This window comes from Hemiscyllium ocellatum, chromosome 39 (genome assembly GCF_020745735.1).
Source record: "Hemiscyllium ocellatum isolate sHemOce1 chromosome 39, sHemOce1.pat.X.cur, whole genome shotgun sequence".
NCBI classification, from domain to species: Eukaryota; Metazoa; Chordata; class Chondrichthyes; order Orectolobiformes; family Hemiscylliidae; genus Hemiscyllium; species Hemiscyllium ocellatum.
Window position 1 is genome coordinate 23,225,451 of NC_083439.1, and position 18,417 is coordinate 23,243,867.

Here is an 18,417-nt window from a genome sequence, read left to right on the forward strand (position 1 = left end):
GCATGCTGAATTTTGCACTCCTTTCCCTACCCACCTTGGCCTCGCTAATCTTGTTTGTTTCTCAATCCATTCCATTTTTATCTGAATTACTTTATTTTCTTTCATCACTTCTGAGGTTTGTTATAATCTTTAAAGAGATCAACAACACTTCCTGAAATTCAAATTCCCAGGGACCACTTTAAATGAATTGCAGAACAAGATTTCAAGTTTTAAGACTTCTGGGTAACAAGCAATCTAATGGAAACCTTGACTAAATGTTGTTTCAATCGGCAGTGGTTACTTAATCTGCAGAAAAGATCACCTCATGTAACATTCTGAAAGATGGAAAGATTATCCCTGCGCCACGGCTGTACATCTCTTAGTATGAGCACTTTGTTCTCCAGGAGTGAGTCCAAAGTGGTTCTTACCTCACTGAAAATGGAAAAGAGTTAACTCTATTCCATGGCAAGATTTCCACTTTGTATGTTGTGCTGGGAACCCTTCCCTGTAGGCAACGCTAGGTGAACCTTGCAGCTTCATTTAAAACTCCATGATCTTGGCCATCTCAATCAGAGCGCGAGTTTCGAATAGGATTTTCCGTGGTGAAAAATAACCATCAGGGAAATCGTTAGAAAAACGTACAGCATAATGCTACAATCTAAAAACATATCTCCATTATTATGTGAATCAAATGGGGTTGCATCCGGTAGAGCTGCTAATTAGATATCCTCTTGACCACCTCCAATTCCATCCTATCTTGGAATTGAATAAACATTATAAAGTATAACCCTTTACAAAATCTGACCTGAGGACCAGTAGTCGACCTGCCATCAACACAGCTACGTGGTCTTTGTTTACAGGTCTGAATATCCAGCAAAACAACCTGGGCCCCTTTTGATCTTAACAACCAATGATTTCCTTCATTCCACCATCTTACCGAAAATAAAGGCACAGTCCCAAAACACAACAATCGCATTAACCTTGTATAGTAGCGCATTGTGTCTGTGATCTATTCCTCCTTAGTTATGGTTACTGTTGTGCCTGAGTATTGTTTTCCTGTCTTATATTCTGGATTTTTACTTAAGACCTGGTAAATGTCGTCCAGGCAAGTGTTGAAAATGATCAATACAGATATAAGGGTTACAGAGCTTTGAGACATTTCACTTCCATCAATCCACTTCTTTTGCATAAAGTCCACCATATCTGAGAGAAATTGAAGAACCTCCTTTACAGGTATCTATCCCAAAATATTAATGAGTTTCGGACAACACAGTGCCTGAGTAACCCTTTCCTTTGTGCATTTTACTTTTCTATATTACAAAATGATTCAGTGGTTTATATTGAAATAAGTTTTTAACCATTCCATATTAATATTTTATGAATGGAAATTATTTATATGTGGCTATTTTATTTTTGGGCACAGACCACTAGTGAGGCAGTACAACCAAAACCATGTCGGAGTCCCACAGCGTATCTTCCTCCTTCAGCATCTCCTCAAGATTCTCCACAAAATTCCCCAGGCCAACAAAGGAAATATGATTTGGGCTTTCTCCCCCCAGGCTGGGAAGTCCGACATGCAAACAATGGTAGACATTTCTTCATTGATCACAACACCAAAACGACAACATGGGTAAGTTCAACCCATCCCTAACTCCATGCTGGTTGCTTTGGGTAAAGGCCGATTAGTAATTCTTTTCTGCTAAGGAGATGAGCATTATTGGTAATGAGTATTAATGTGCATATTCTAGTCCATTGAAATCAATTGTTTTGAATAATTTTCAATTGTATTGAATTCAATAAAGATGTGGTATTTTATTAATGTGTTCCAAGTCAGGATAGGTGTTATCACAAACTTCAATTCTAGTTTCTACAACTTGAGTAGATGGACAAGTTGAGGTGACTGAGATAAATTTATAGCTTCCCAACCACTGCGTTGGCTGAGATCAGCTGACAGTTACAACACATCCACTCGACCATGTGGAAAATTGCCCAGGTACACCCTGTACACAAATAAGAGGGTAAATCTGACCCGGCTAATTACTGCCCCTTCAATCTATTCTTGATCATCAGTAAGACGAGGGAAGGTGTTATCAACAATGCTGTCAAGCAGCACCTGCTCAGCAATAGCCTGCTCATTGACTCCCAGTTTGGGATCCACCAAGGCCACTCAGCTCCTGACCTCATTACAGCCTTTGTTCAAGCATGGACAAAGGAACTGAATTCCAGAGATGAATGTGAGAAAGGCCGTCCTTGACGTCAAGGTTGCATTCAACCCAGTGTGGCATCAAGGAGTGCTAACAAACAAGGAATCGGGACAAACTCTCTACTGGTTGGTGTTGTACCTGACACATAGAATGTTGGTCTAGATTATTTGAGGTCACTCATGTTAGCTCCAGGATATCTCTGTAGGAGTTCCTCAGGGTGGTGTACTAAGCCCAACCATCTTCAGCTGCTTCATCAATGACCTCCTCTCCAACACAAGATCAGAGTCAGAATGTTTGCTAACGATTACACAATGTTCAGCACCATTTGCTACTTCTCAGATACTGAAGCAGTCCATGTTTAAATGATTCTTTAAATTTCTTGTTATTTAATTTTTCTGCTTTACATTTGTAACCAGGAGGACCCAAGATTAAAAATTCCAGTTCATATGAGGCATCGGCCATCTTTAGATCCTTCAGACCTTGGGCCACTTCCTGTAAGTCAACTCGTCCTTTTATTCTATTGCTGTCCTTCATTCTCCCCTAATTTACACATTCATCTTTATTTCTTTTTAGAAAGATCAAATAATTTCAGATATATAAAGGATAATTATCACTATTAATATTCTGTTTCATTTGATGAACTTTTCCAGTAATTCACTTTTTAAAAATTATGTTTTACTGCAGCCTGGCTGGGAGGAGAGAATTCACTCAGATGGTAGAATTTTCTACATCGACCATAGTGAGTATGACATTTCTTACGGTTCTGAAATATTATTGTTCTTAAAGTAGTGCCAGTTTTAAATCTGAACATTTTAAACTGACCGTTGTTTTCGATCTATGACGTTTTAGTCGCATGAGTGAAGGGAAATTAAATTTAAAATTGTTTCTTACAGATTCTAAAGTTACCCAGTGGGAGGATCCTCGTTTACAGAATGTAGCCATCACTGGACCTGTATGTAAAACAAAATATATGAATTTAGAATTTTATATTATATTTCAGTATGTAAACTCATCTGCATTGGAATTTGCAGGTACCTGTATTTCTTGGCCACCTAATTATGAACATGCAAATTAGGAGTGGGAGGAGCTATTTGGCCTCTTGAACCTGCTCTGCCATTTGATAAGATCAAGAATGATCTGATTGTGACCTCAGCTTCATCTTCCTGTCCAATCCTTTTGTTCTTTAACTGATTTGTAAATCAATAAATACGTAACTGAGCCTAAATAACATAGAACATAGAAAAATACAGCGCAGTACAGGCCCTTCGGCCCTCGATGTTGCGCCGATCCAAGCCCACCTAACCTACACTAGCCCACTTTCCTCCATATGCCTATCCAATGCCCGTTTAAATGTCCATAAAGAGGGAAAGTCCACTACTGATACTGGCAGGGCATTTCATGAACTCACGACTCGCTGAGTAAAGAACCTACCCCTAACATCAGTCCTATACCTACCACCCCTTAATTTAAAGCTATGCCCCCTCGTAATAGCTGACTCCATACGGGGAAAAAGGTTCTCATGGTCAACCCTATCTAAACCCCTAATCATCTTGTACTATCAAGTCACCCCTAAACCTTCTTTTCTCCAATGAAAACAGCTTCAAGTGCCTCAGCCTTTTCTCATACAATCTTCCTACCATACCAGGCAACATCCTGGTAAACCGCCTCTGTACCCGTTCCAGTGCCTCCACTCCTTCCTATAGTATGGCGACCAAAACTGCACACAATACTCCAGATGCGGCCACACCAGAGTCTTATACAACTGCAACATGACCTCAGGACTCCGGAACTCAATTCCTCTAGCAATAAAAGCCAGTACGCCATATGCCTTCTTCACAGCACTATTTACCTGGGTGGCAACTTTCAGAGATCTGTGTACGTGGACACCAAGATCCCTCTGCTCATCCACACTACTAAGTATCCTACCATTAGCCCAGTACTCCACCATCTTGTTACTCTTACCAAAGTGAATCACTTCACACTTAGCTACATTGAACTCCATTTGCCACCTTTCTGCCCAGCTCTGCAGCTTATCTATATCCCGCTGTAAACAGCCACATCCTTCCTCACTGTCAACAACTCCACCAACTTTCGTATCATCCGCAAACTTGCTCATCCAACCTTCTAGCCCCTCCTCCAGGTTATTTATAAAAATGACAAACAGCAATGGTCCCAAAACAGATTCTTGCGGAACACCGCTGGTAACTGCACTCCAAGATGAACCTTTACCATCAACTACTACCCTCTGTCTTCTTCCAGCCAGCCAATTCCTAATCCAAACCTCCAACTCGCCCTCAATGCCATACCTCCGTATTTTTTGCAGTAGCCTACCATGGAGAACCTTATCAAACGCCTTACTAAAATCCATATACACCACATCTACCGCTTTACCCTCGTCCACCTCCTTAGTCACCTTCTCAAAGAATTCAATAAGGTTTGTGAGGCACGACCTGCCCTTCACAAAACCATGCTGACTATCCTTGATCACGTTATTCCTATCCAGATGTTCATAAATCCTATCCCTTACAATTCTCTTTAAGACTTTGCCCACAACAGAGGTAAGACTCACCGGCCTATAGTTACTAGAGTTATCCCTACTCCCCTTCTTGATGACCTTGCCTCCACAGATCTCTAGGCAAAGAATTTTGCAAACTAATGGCCTCAGAGAGAAGAAAAATCCTGAAACTTGACTTTAAGTGGACTCATTTTTAAACTGTGTCCCTGAGTTCTAGTTTTCCCTACATCCTCTCACCCTGCCAAATCACCTGGTGATCTTTTATGTTCCATTAAGTTCACTATTCATTCTTTTAAACTTCAATGGTTACAGGTCCAACATTTCCTGAGCCAAGATAACCCCCCTCCCCCCACCATCCCAACATTGCAGGAATCCTCCCTGAACTTCAATTGCAGTAACACTCTTTCTCAAGTGAAGGAAGACCAAATCTGCATGTAGAAGAGAAGATGCAATCCCATGAGCACACTACAGTTGTAGAAAAACCGACCAACATTTTTATTCTATTCCCCTTTCAATGACCAATAGGCTGCATTTGCTGGCACCATCGCATGTGCACTATGCATCACTCTAATTTGCGCAGAAATGGGAGATGCCCCTGCCAAGTCTTCACTCCCCAACATGTGCCTTCCCCTAGTCCCATGTCCTCAGTCCCCCTGTTGAACCTTGTTTCAAAATTGTTTTCTTCACTGTGCATATGCAGGGTAGTGTTTGTGTTTAATGTCAGTGTGATTTTCTACAATGATGTAGTGGGTTTGGAATCATGTATCTGCGCACTTTCAGATTAGCTACGTGCACAGTTACGGTTGTCAGCAGACACTGCTTAAACAACATTCCATTTGTCTCGCTAACCATATGCGACATCTGTGGACTAACATTTTGTCGTATATGTACCAGGATGTCAGATCCCTCTGTACATCAGAGTTATGCAGTCTTTGTACATTTAAATAATATACTGCTTTTCTATTCTTCCTGCTAAGGTGGACTATTTCACATTTTTCAATATTACATACCAATCTGACAATTTTTCTCCCACTTTCCCTTAAGCTATCTACATCCCACAGTAGACTCTTTACATCCTCTCATCCTTGGAAAGTAGACTGAATCATTAAATTTAGCAACTGTACATTCATCTAAGTCATTTTATTTATATATACAACCTGAAAATTACCCACTTATTCCTATCATCCGCTGTTGCCAATCAATCCTCAACGTATGACAAAATGTTGCACTCTAAACCATGAGGTCTTGTGGAGTAATCTTGAACGTGCAATATTATCAAATGCTTTTTGGAATCAATGCACATCACATCCACAAACTTTGTTTTATTCATTAAAGAACTCTAATAAATTAGTCAAACATGATTTCCCTTACAAAAAAAAACATGTTGACTCTGCCCAGTTTCCTAATGAAGGGCTCTGGCCCGAAACGTCAAATTTCCTGTTCCCTGGATGCTGCCTAACCTGCTGTGCTTTAACCAGCAACACATTTTCAGCTCTGCCCAGTTTTATTAAGGTATTAGGTGCCATGCTATAATCTCCTTAATAATAGATGCTAGCCTTTTTTCAGTGACTGCAGTTGGCCTGACAGTTCTGTAGTTACCTACTTTCTATCTCCTTCCTTTCTTGAATAGAGGTAGCCTATTTTTCGTTCATATAAATCAATAGACAGTTAAATTCAGCTGACACTGATGTAAATGTTTATCCACAAGTCTGTAACATGCTGGATTTGATCCTGTTTTCTAGGCTGTGCCTTACTCAAGAGATTACAAACAGAAGTATGATTATTTCCGGAAAAAGCTGAGGAAGCCTGTGAGTATTTTCTGTGTAGCTTCAGAGATTTCATTTTCCTTGATGCTAGCAAAGAATACAGAAATACTTTAGAAATATCTGTGCTTTCCTGCTCATACCCATGAAGGCTGGAATGTTAGGGAGTCACTATCAAGAGGTTTATTATTTTTATTAAAAGCCAGTAGCTTAGTCGTAATGTCTTTAAACTAAATTTCCAGAGCTTCTGACTGTGTTCATGATACATGGTGAAATTTGAATTGAGTAAAAAGAAGAGGTTTGGAATGGAACACTAATCTTATGGCAACCATGTGATCACCAACAATTGATGTAGACATTCTTTTGATTCACTCATGCGCTACAAAAGAAAAAATGGTGGACTGAAAGTAGCGTGGATCTTGTAGTTGCTTCTTAGATTCTGGCTTATTTCTAGATTTACCTCTATATTTCTTATGATTGTTACATTTCGGTAATATAACATTTTTATTTTGATTCATGTTTAGTTCTTTTATAGAGAAAAAGGGAAAACAAAACAAATCGTTTTTTTTTCAAACGGAATTCCGTTAACAGACCTTTTTGAGAGGCCTATACATTAGATTAGATGAGATTAGATTCCCTACAGTGTGGAAACAGGCCCTTTGGCCCAACAAGTCCATACTGACTCTCTGAAGAGTAACCCACCCAGACCCATTTCCCTCTGACTAATGCACCTAACACTATGGGCATTTAGCATGGCCAATTCACCTAACCTGCACATCTTTGGACTGTGGGAGGAAACCAGAGCACCCGGAGGAAACCCATGCAGACACAAGTAGGATGTGTAAACTCCACACAGACAGTCGCCTGAGGCTAGAATTGAACCTGGGAACCTTGGTGCTGTGAGGCAGCAGTGCTAACTACTGAGCCACCGTGCCATGGGTGACACTTTTTTTTTGTATAAAATTATACACGTAGAAAAGAGATTATTTATAACCACTGAAGAGATTGTTTTTAAAAATCATAGAGGAGAGTTTTATTTTACACTGAGTTGTGTTTACAAAGCTTTTGGAGAGGTCTACACTTGGATGGCTCTGGAGTGAGATTTATTTTATTAGAAGATTGAAAGCTGTCTGCTGGACCATTTGAGCAGGAGTCTTTTTTTCTAATTTTGTTGTTCAGTTCAATGGTTGATTTTATTTAAGATTTATACATTTGATTTTTAAAATGTTTTTTGCATGTTTAATATTACCTCTGGATAAAGAAGAGTAGTTTATTCTATGTGATGCTGGAAAAGGACAGCAGGCCAGGCAGTATCTGAGGAGCGGAGAAACGACGTTTTGGGCATAAGCCCTTCTTCAACTCTGGTCTCCAGCATCTGCAGTCCTCACTTTCTCCTAGTTTATTCTATGACTACTTATGAGGGCAGGATTGGCAGAAATATCTGACATGGTAACAAGGAGGCAATGGTAGAGAGTGAGTTTTGATCTCCGCACAATGGTGCTGGTATAAAAGTCGACCACCACCCCCACTTGCTTTTTGACTTACAACCTGATACAAGTCTAAATTTTAAGTTAGCTCGCTGAGCTGGTAGATTTATTCTCAGACGTTTTGTCACTACGCTAGATAACACCATCAGTAAGCCTCCGGTAAAGCCTGGCGTTCTGTCCTGCTTTCTATTTATATGTCTTGCTCTCTTAAGGTGGGTGATATCATTTCTGGTTCTTTTTCTCAGAGGTTGATAAATGGGTTCCAAACTAAGGTGTTTATTGATGGAGTTCCAGTTTGAATGTCAGGCCTCTAGGAATTCCCATGCATGTCTCTGTTTAGCCTGTCCTAGGATGGATGTGTTGTTCCAATCGAAGTGATGTCCTCCTTCGTCTGTGTGTAAGGATTCTAGTGATAATGGGTCATGTCTTTTGGTGGCTAGTTGTTGTTTGTGTATCCTGGTGGCTAGTTTTCTGCCTGTCTAACCGATCTAGTATTTGTTACAGTCCTTGCATGGTATTTTGTAAATGACATTTGTTTTATTGGTTGTTGGTATAGGGTCCTTAAGGTTCATCAGTAGCTGTTTCAGTGTGTTGGTAGGCTTGTAAGCTACCATAATGCCAAGGGGGTTGGAGTAGTCTGGTAGTCATCTCTGAGATGCCTTTGATGTACAGTCGTGTGGCTAGAGTTTCTGGGTGTGTTGTGTCTACTTGTTTGGGTTTGTTGGCATGGACGGGTTGGACTGGAGGGTCTGTTTCCATGCTGTACATCTCTGACTCTATAATAGGCAGACTGTGTTTATTGGGTACCCGTTCATCTTGAATACGCTGTCCAGGTATTCTTCTTCTGCTGTTCATAGTATACATGTGTAACAGACAGTAGATAGAGTTGCACTATAGAATGGCTCCACATGCCTTTGTTGGGTGAGACTTTAAAGCGAGTCCCTATTTACCTGTTTGAGCAACCTGTAAATCCATTAGTGTGTTCTAATCAATACTTCTTATTAAAACAAGATCGTTGAAAGAAAATACCTAGTTACTTGTTTGTGGGTTGTTGCTGCTCACAAATTAACTGCAAATATTGGTGCCTGTATTTCAATAATTAAACTTTGGTACAAATTGTTATGAGATTGTGGGCGGCACGGTGGCACAGTGGTTAGCATTGCTGCCTCACAGCGCCTGAGACCCGGGTTCAATTCCCAACTCAGGCGACTGACTGTGTGGAGTTTGCACGTTCTCCCCGTGTCTGCGTGGGTTTCCTCCGGGTGCTCCGGTTTCCTCCCACAGTCCAAAGATGTGCGGGTCAGGTGAATTGGCCATGCTAAATTGCCCGTAGTGTTAGGTAAGGGATAAATGTAGGGGTATGGGTGGGTTGCGCTTCGGCGGGTCGGTGTGGACTTGTTGGGCCGAAGGGCCTGTTTCCACACTGTAAGTCTAATCTAAAAAAAAATAAACGGAGTGGCATAAATGGCATTATTTGAATGTAGGGTGCACATTTTTAAATTTAAAGTTTCATATATTACAGAAATTCAATTTTCTGGCAGTACGTGTATCTACAAAATCAGGCCGTCATTGAATCAGTTAATAAGCCCCTCACCCTGAATGGTGTTTCTTTTGCAGTCAGATGGTCCAAATCGATTTGAAATGAAGCTACGTCGTAATGCAATCTTAGAAGATTCCTACAGAAAAATAATGTCTGTGAAGAGAGTGGAATTCCTAAAAGCCAGACTGTGGATTGAGTTTGATTCTGAAAAAGGATTGGATTATGGTGGTGTTGCCAGGGAATGGTTTTTCCTCCTCTCTAAGGAGATGTTCAATCCTTATTATGGATTGTTTGAATATTCTGCCACGTAAGTATTTGTCAGAAACCCTTAACTTTAAAGTACTGGAATTTTGAGCACTTCCTTATGAATATCTCGTTGCATAATTGCATTGTCTCTTCAGTATATAACGAGATTTGTGGTCTCACAATGAAACAGTTAATGTAGAGCTAACGAAGATGGTTGCAGAAACCAATGCTATTTATGAAGGTTCAGTGTTAATGCAAATCTTCCTTCAATGCGATTTTTGATTAGATTCTATGTTTTTCCACTATTATTATAACCTCGAGGTTACAGTACTCTAATCGTCTAACCCAATCCAATGTCCTCTTTTCTTTAGGGACAATTACACCTTACAGATAAATCCAAACTCTGGACTCTGCAATGAGGAGCATTTATCTTACTTCAAGTTCATAGGCCGTGTAGCTGGAATGGCCGTTTACCATGGAAAATTATTAGATGGTAGGTACATAGATTGCTTTGATAGTGCAGATTTGTGCAATTATTGGTGCCTGGGGAATGTTCTTTTAGAAATCGTGTGCTTTATAAACAAGACAGAAAACTTATTCTAATTATTTTAGTCAGCGTGGTTTGCTGGTGCTGGCGTCCATAGGGTCTCAGATGTACAGCACAGAAACAGACCCTTTGGTCCAACTCGTCCATGCCAATTGGATATCCAGATCCAATCTAGTCCTACCTGCCAGCACCCGGCCCATATCCCTCCTCATCCTTCCTATTCATATACCCATCCAGAAGCTTTTTAAATGTTGTAATTGTACCAGCCTCCACCACGTCCTCTGGCAGCACATTCCATACACGTACCACCCTCTGCGTGAAAAAGTTATCCCTTAGGTCTCTTGTATCTTTCCCCTCTCACCCTAAATCTGTGTCCTCTAGTTCTGGACTCCACCACCCCGGGAAACTCCTTGACTATTTATCCCATTCATGCCCCTCATGATTTTATAAACCTCTGAGGTCACCCCTCAGCCTCCGACGCTCCAGGGAAAACAGCCCCCAGCCTATTCAACCTCTCCCTAAAGCTCCAATCCTCCAACTCTGATGACATCTTTGTAAATCTTTTTTGAACCCGTTCAAGTTTCACAACATCCTTTCTTCCAATATGGAGACCAGAATTGCATGCAATATCCAATAGTGGCCTAACCAATATCCTGTACAGCCATAACATGACCTCCCAACTCATGTACTCAATACTCTGACCAATAAAGGGAAGCATACCAAATGCCACCTTCACCATCCTATCTACCTGTGACTCACTTTCAAGGAGCTATGAACCTGCACTCCAAGGTCTCTTTGTTCAGCAACACTCCCTAAGACCTTATCATTAAGTGTATTACCATTAAGTGTATAAGTTCTGCTAAGGTTTGCTTTCCCAAAATGCAGCACCTCACATTTACCTCAATTAAACTCCACCTGCCACCCATTGGCTCATCTGAGCAAAATCCCGTTGTAATTTGAGGTAACCTTCACTGCCCACTATACCTCCAATTTTGGTGTCATCTGCAAACTTACTAATTATACCTGTTATGCTCACATCCAAAGCATTTATATAAATGACTAAAAGTAGTGGACCTAGCACTGAATCTTGTGACCACTCCACTGGTCACATGCCTCCAGTCTGATAAACAACTTTCCATCACCACTCTCTGTCTTCCACCTTTGAGCTAGTTCTGTATCCAAATGGCGAGTTCTCCCTGTATTCCATGAGATCTAACCTTGCTAACCATGGGAAACCTTGTCGAACACCTTACTGAAATCCTTCTAGACCACGTCCACCACTCTGTCCTCATCAATGCTCTTTGTTACTTCAAAATACTCAGTCACGTTTGTGAGACATGATTTCCCACGCACAAAGTTATGTTGACGATCCCTAATCAGTCCTTGCCTTTCCAAATATCCTGTCCCTCAGGATTCCCTCCTACAACTTGCCCACCACTGATGTCAGGCTCCTTTGTCTATAGTTCCTTGGCTTGTACTTACCACCCTTCTTAAACGTTAGCCAATCTCCATTCTTCCAGCATCTCGCCTGTGACTATCAATGATACAAATATCTCAGCAAGAGGCCCAGAGTCCTATGGTACACCTGATCAGGTGCTGGGGATTTATCCACTTTCATGCGTTTCAAGACATCCAGCATTCCTCCTTTGTAAGATGGTGACATCTTGAAAAGTGTCCATATATTTCCCTACATTCTATATCTTCCATGTCCTTTTCCACAGTAAACACTGATACAAAACACTTGTGTAATCTCTCCCATTTCCTGTGGCTCCACACAAAGGCCGCTTTGCTGATCTTTCAGGGGCCCTATTCTCTCCCAAGTTACCTTTTAGTCCTTAATGTATTTGTAAAAACCCTTTTGGATTTTCCTTATCGCTGTTTGCCAAAGCTATCTCATGACCCCTTTTTGCCCTCCTGATTTCCCACATACTCCTACCTTTATAATCTTCTAAGAATTCATTCAATCTATATGTCAGGTACAGACAAGATACTTCCTTCTTGTTCTTAACCAGACCCTCAATTTCTTTAGTCATCCAGCATTCCCTATACCTACCAGTCTTTCCTTTCGCCCTAACAAAGTATACTGTCTCTGAACTCACATTATCTCATTTCTGAAGGCTTCCCATTTTCCAACTGTCCCTTTACCTGCAAACACCTGCCCCCAGTCAGCCTTTGAAAGTTCTTGCCTAATACCATCAAAATTAGCCTTCCTCCGATTTAGAATGTCAACTTTTAGATCTGGTCTATCCTTTTCCATCACTATTTTAAAACTAATAGAATTATGGTCACTGGCCCTAAAGTGCTGCCCCACTGACCTCTGCCTTGCCTCAATACCCAAGAGTTGGTCAAAGTTTGCACCTTTTCTAGCAGGTACATCCACATATTGAATCAGAAAACTTTCTTGTAAACACTTAACAAATTCCCCTCCATCTAAACCCTTAGCACTGTGGCAGTCCCAGTCTATGTTTGGAAAGTTAAAATCCCCTACCATAACCACCCTATTATTCTTACAGATAGTGAGTTTTGAGAAGATGTGTAGCTCAGGTTGAGGTTCTGGATGTAGCTTTGCTCGCTGAACTGCAAGGTTTGTTTTCAGACGTTTCGTCACCATACCAGGTAACCTCTTCAGTGGGCCTCCAGACGAAACAGTGCTGATGATCCCTGCTTTCTATTTATATGTTTGGGTTTCTTTGGGTTGGTGATGTCATTTCCTGTGGTGATGTCATTTCCTATTCTTTAACTCAGTGGGTGGTAAATAGGGTCCAAGTCAATGTGTTTGTTGATAGAGTTCAGGTTGGAATGCCACGCTTCTAGGAATTGTCGTGTGTGTCTTTGTCTGGCTGGTCCTCGGATGGCTGTGTTGTCCCAGTCAAAGTGGTGTCGTTCCTTATCTCTATGGAGGGATACTAGTGAGAATGGGTCATGTTATTTTGTGGCTAGTTGATGTTCATGTATCCTGATGGCGAATTTTCTGCCTGTTTGTCTAATGTAGTGTTTGTTACAGTCCTTGCAAGGTATTTTGTAAATGACATTAGTTTTGCTTGTTGCCTGTATAGGGTCTTTCAAGTTCATTAGCTGCTGTTTGAGTGTTGGTGGGTTTGTGGGCTACCATGATGCCAAAGGGTCTGAGTCTAGCAGTCATTTCTGAGATGTCTTTGATGTAGGGGAGAGTGGCTAGGGTTTCTGGGTGCATTTTGTCTGCTTGTTTGTTGTTGTGAAATCAGCAAACTGAGTTCATTTGGTACCTATTCTTTTTGAATACACTATATAGGTGATTTTCCTCTGTTCTGTGTAGGTGCTCTGTGCTGCAGTGTGTGGTGGTTCATTGAAATAATGTTCTGATGCAGCTGATACAAAATACCATGCAAGAACTGTAACAAACACAATGTTAGACAAACAGGCAGAAAACTAGCCACCAGGGTACATGAACACCAACTAGCCACAAAAAGACATGACCTCCTCTCACTAGTATCCTTACATATAGATAAGGAAGGACACCACTTCGACTGGGACAACACGTCCATCCTAGGACCAGCCAAACAGAGACCCACACGAGAATTCCTAGAAGCATGGCATTCCAACCTGAACTCTATCAACAAACACATTGACTTGGACCCCATTTACCACCCCCTGAAAAAAGGAATAGGAAATGACATCACCAATCCAAAGAAACCCAAACATTTAAATAGAAAGCAGGAATCATCAGTAGTGCTTTATCCAGAGGCTCACTGAAACTGTTACCTAGTATGATGCCAAAACGTCTGAAAATGAACCTTCCAGCTCAGCGAGCAAACCTACATTCAGATTCTTACAGATAATTGAGATCTCCTTACAAATTTGTTTCTCAATTTTCCTCCATTTGGGGGTCTATAATAATAAGGTGATCGTCCCTTTCTGATTTCTCAGTTCAATCAAAATAATTTCCCTGGATGTATTTCCGGGAATATCTTCCATCAGTACAGCTGTAATGCTATCCCTTTTCAAAATCGCTACTCCCTGTCCTCTCTTGCCTCCCTTTCATTCCTTCCTGTGACATTTGTATCCTGGAACGTTAAGCTGCCAGTCCTGTCCATCCCTGAGCCACGTTTCTGAAATTGCTATGATATCCCAGTCCCATGTTCCTAACCATGCCCCGAGTTCATCTGTCTTCCTTATTAGGCAATTATGTATGCTTGCAGAAATTGATTGGCTTTTTGTTTCTTATTAATGCAGGGTTTTTCATCAGACCATTGTATAAGATGATGCTTCAGAAGCCAATTACACTGCAAGATATGGAGTCAGTGGTAAGTGTTTCATGCTATAGATATGGGGAATAATATTTCCTTTTGTAACTGCTCTGTATGTGCAGGAGTGAGACATGGAAAAAGAAGTTAACTCCTCTCTGTCAGAACAATAGTTGAAGTGCTCTGCTTGGCCTCATGATTATGGTCTAGTCTACACTGGTCTGGAAGAGGTTGTCAGGCTTCTGCTTTTGATAACTACCCAGAAATAGTTCTGCATCAAAGTTAAATAGGGCAACATCAGGTTTCATTGTGATGTACAATGACCACATAGATTAAGCCTGAGGAACAGCCATAAAACATTGAAATGTTAATTGGTTATCATGAAAGATTGCAGCAGGTTGGATGTCCTTGCAATTAGGAGAAAGTGAGGACTGCAGATGCTGGAGATCAGAGCTGAAAATATGTTGCTGGAAAAGCACAGCAGGTCAGGCAGCATCCAAGGAGCAGAAGAATCAACGTTTCGGGCGCTCATATCTGAAGAAGGGCTTTTGCCCGAAACATCGATTCCCCTGCTCCTTGGATGCTGCCTGACCTGCGCTTTTCCAGCAACACATTTTCAGCGTGTCCTTGCAATTATGCTGGCTATTTGTATGTGTTACTGTAGCTTTTAAATGATATGAGAAATTGGGAGGTTAGTCAGTGATAATGGTCATTGACCAGCAGTTATCATCACAGAGAGTTTTCAGGCAATGTTCAAGAGAATAGAAACAGTGGAAAACAATTTAACTTGCTCAAGTACAGCAACTAATCAGTAAAACTAGCAGAATGCTGTCATATACTTTGAGAGGAATTGAATACAAAAGCAGAGAGTTTATGCTTCAGTTAAATAGAGCACTCAGCAGACCTCATATGGAGTAATGTGTACAGTAATTAAGGAAAAATATAAATGCTTTGGAGAAGGCAGTTCAAAGAAGGTTTACTCGACTAAGAACAGACAGGTCATTGTAGGATGGACAAGGTGGGCTGTATACTAGACTTCAAAAGAGTTACTGGTAACTTGATTAAAACACACACAATTCTGAAGGATTTTAAAAGGGCTGACAGAGAGCATGTTCCCTTATGGGAAAATCTAGAATCCGGGATTTTAAAAATGCCGGGTCACCAATTTTAAACATAAAAATGAGCCAAACCTTTTTCTGTTAGAGGGCCATGAATCTTTGGAATTGTCATCCTGAAAAGCTAGTTGAAGCAGAGTTCTTGAATATTTTTCAAGCAGAGATGGAGAGATTCTTGTTGAGCAAGGGGTTAAAAGGTTATCAGGGCAGGTGGTAATGTGGATTTGAGGTCACATTCAGATCAACCACAATCATGTTGTCATTAAAGAACTGTGGTTGCCAATTTGCAAACAATAATTTGCCACAAACAACAATTAATGATCAAATAATTTGTTTAGGTGCTAATTGAGGGATTAGAGGTGATGAATTGAGTGTCATATTGCACTTAGCTAAGAGAAAACATTTTACTTTGTGCAGTTAAAATTTCCTAGAAAGGAAAGAGTTTCTCTGAAACTTTGAGTCACATTCTAGTTTACAAGGGAGCGGGAGCAAGTAAACCCAGTTGCAACAGGGCATATAAATAATGGGCCAAAGTAGAACAACAGAAATGTTTGCACAAAGTAAGCTTTATAAAGCTGAAGGAAGGGAGTGATGGACCAGTAGTCAGAGATTGGGGCTGCCCAATAATATCTGAATGAGAGAATAGCAAAATATGTCAAATATTCCCCCACACTGCACGAGCAATTAGGTAGTGGAAGAGGAACTCACCCTTCCAAAGAACTGTTTGGAATGAGTTTCAGATCATAAATGTGTTAAATGGTTACTTAGAGGCATTTAACCAATGAGTACAGTAGCAATTAAAAAAAGTAAAGACCCCATAGACCAATTGGAGCATGGAGAAAGTGAGGACTGATGAAGGGCTTTTGCCTGAAACGTCGATTCTCCTGCTCCTCGGATGCTGCCTGACCTGCTGTGCTTTTCCAGCACCCCTCTCTCTACCGGAGCATAGGGCTAGTCTCTTGTGGTGGTTTAACCTGACAGACCTCACGCTTCAGGTGAGGGGAGAGGTTGAGAAGGAGAACTCTCCATGTTAGTGCAGGAATTGAAACCACACATCAATTCAAACCAGCCGTCCAGCAGCAATTAATTATGTTTCTAACAGCAACTTGACTGTGTAATACAACTGTTTTGTATCAGTACTGGGAAATATATTACTGATAAATGCATGACTAATTATTGTCTTTTTTCCACAATGAACATTTCCCTGTTCCAGGATCAAATTCCCATAAATATTTATTCTGTTACAAAAGCTGTGCTGTTGAGTCTTTCCCTTCCCCAGCTAATTTGTAATAACTTCATATTCAGGCCCTTGTACTGTAAACTTTCTACCAAACAAAAATTTTTTCAATAATCTATTGCTACATTGCAAGAGAAGAAAATCTATCTTCCTATGCATTGCTTTCGCAATTATTACATTATCTAAAGTAATTTTTTGTTGTAAATTCTGTTATTTGACATTCACATGGAGCTAATCTTCTCTCCAGCTTTTGTCCTTGGCTCATATTTTTGCCTTAATCAAGTGCCAAGCATTTTTCTTTTAGCCTGGTAACAGCTCAGTTAGACGAATCCATTAAACAATCAGAGTTTCCAAAGAACTTTCAAAGTCTTCAGCAAAAACCTAAATCAAAATAATTTGAACTCAATGTTAGCTTCTTGGATAATGGTATAGGAGTTGGAATTAAACATTCATTTCAAAGTATTAGTTTATTTTCAAAACAATCTTGGACATAATCTGGGAAAAGAAGATAGGTCCTATTTTTCTGAATTGAGAGCAGAATGCTTCCTTCCTGAAGGAAATGGTTGGGTAAATGTGCCATGGCAGGTTTCTCTCTCCAGTTCACCCAAATGCATGGAGTGGGAAGCTCCACTGGACCCTCTTGACCCACCATCAGCAAAGGCCCTTAAATTGAAAATTACAGCCAGCAGCCTCTGGTGACCTAGGCATCACTATCAAGGCTTCTGATAGGTTGATGTGGTCAAATGTTAGCTCTTTTACTGAGACATGATGGGTCACATTTTCTAAGTGGTAGGGATGGCAACTTAGTCCATACCCAGCTTGCCCACCTATATACTTAGCCTGGAAAAGAGACAATCACACTCTGAGCATCTATAAAATATGAATGGTACAGCATTTGCACATTATGATGCAATTCCTTGAGGAACATGCTTCCAACTGAGAGTGTCTAATTCAACCTTGTGAACCACTAACAAGTAATCTCTAATGTTACAGGACAGCGAGTATTACAACTCGTTAATGTGGATTCTTGAAAATGATCCAACTGATTTGGATCTTCGATTTGTGGTTGATGAAGAGCTGTTTGGTCAGGTTAGTATGCATTTGTGCATTGATTACAATTAAATTCACTTGCAATTAAACTATTGCATTAGATTGGTGAGTGTTTGAGTACAGATGTCTACCTTGTAATGTAAATCACATTCATAATTTGTAGTTAGACCAAAATTGCTGCAAGAGTTCATTTTAAGTACAGAACAGCAACATGTAGTTAGTTCTATTTGTTATATTACTCTCTGTAATGATCTTTATGGGATCTATTTATATATGTGCCAAAAAGTGTATATGACATCCTGTTAGTACAGGACATGATGTAATATTAATGTACTTTGAGTTATATTAATGTTAGAAACCTTAATTTCAAGAAGAGTGCCTTGTTTAGCACCACAAGTATTCTGGAAGTATCGATAGAACAGTTGTTTACATGGTATTAGTATCAGTTTTTGAACTACAGTATTTAAATGTTGTTTTGTGCATGTAGTATAGTAATGGACTAGTGCAGTTG

At 40.4% G+C, this 18,417-nt stretch overlaps 1 protein-coding gene across 2 annotated transcripts in view; it reads left to right on the forward strand.

Annotated features, from left to right (window-relative positions):
* The window catches only part of LOC132834428 (E3 ubiquitin-protein ligase NEDD4-like), a 159,058-nt gene that overhangs the window by 126,160 nt on the left and 14,481 nt on the right, over nt 1-18,417 (forward strand). For both annotated transcript variants that reach the window (XM_060853363.1, XM_060853364.1), the window contains exons 14-22: nt 1,403-1,609; nt 2,600-2,677; nt 2,868-2,922; nt 3,077-3,135; nt 6,441-6,506; nt 9,566-9,795; nt 10,106-10,227; nt 14,494-14,564; nt 17,850-17,945. In XM_060853363.1, coding sequence (XP_060709346.1) covers nt 1,403-1,609; nt 2,600-2,677; nt 2,868-2,922; nt 3,077-3,135; nt 6,441-6,506; nt 9,566-9,795; nt 10,106-10,227; nt 14,494-14,564; nt 17,850-17,945 — 984 coding nt within the window. The remainder of the gene's footprint in view (nt 1-1,402; nt 1,610-2,599; nt 2,678-2,867; nt 2,923-3,076; nt 3,136-6,440; nt 6,507-9,565; nt 9,796-10,105; nt 10,228-14,493; nt 14,565-17,849; nt 17,946-18,417) is intronic.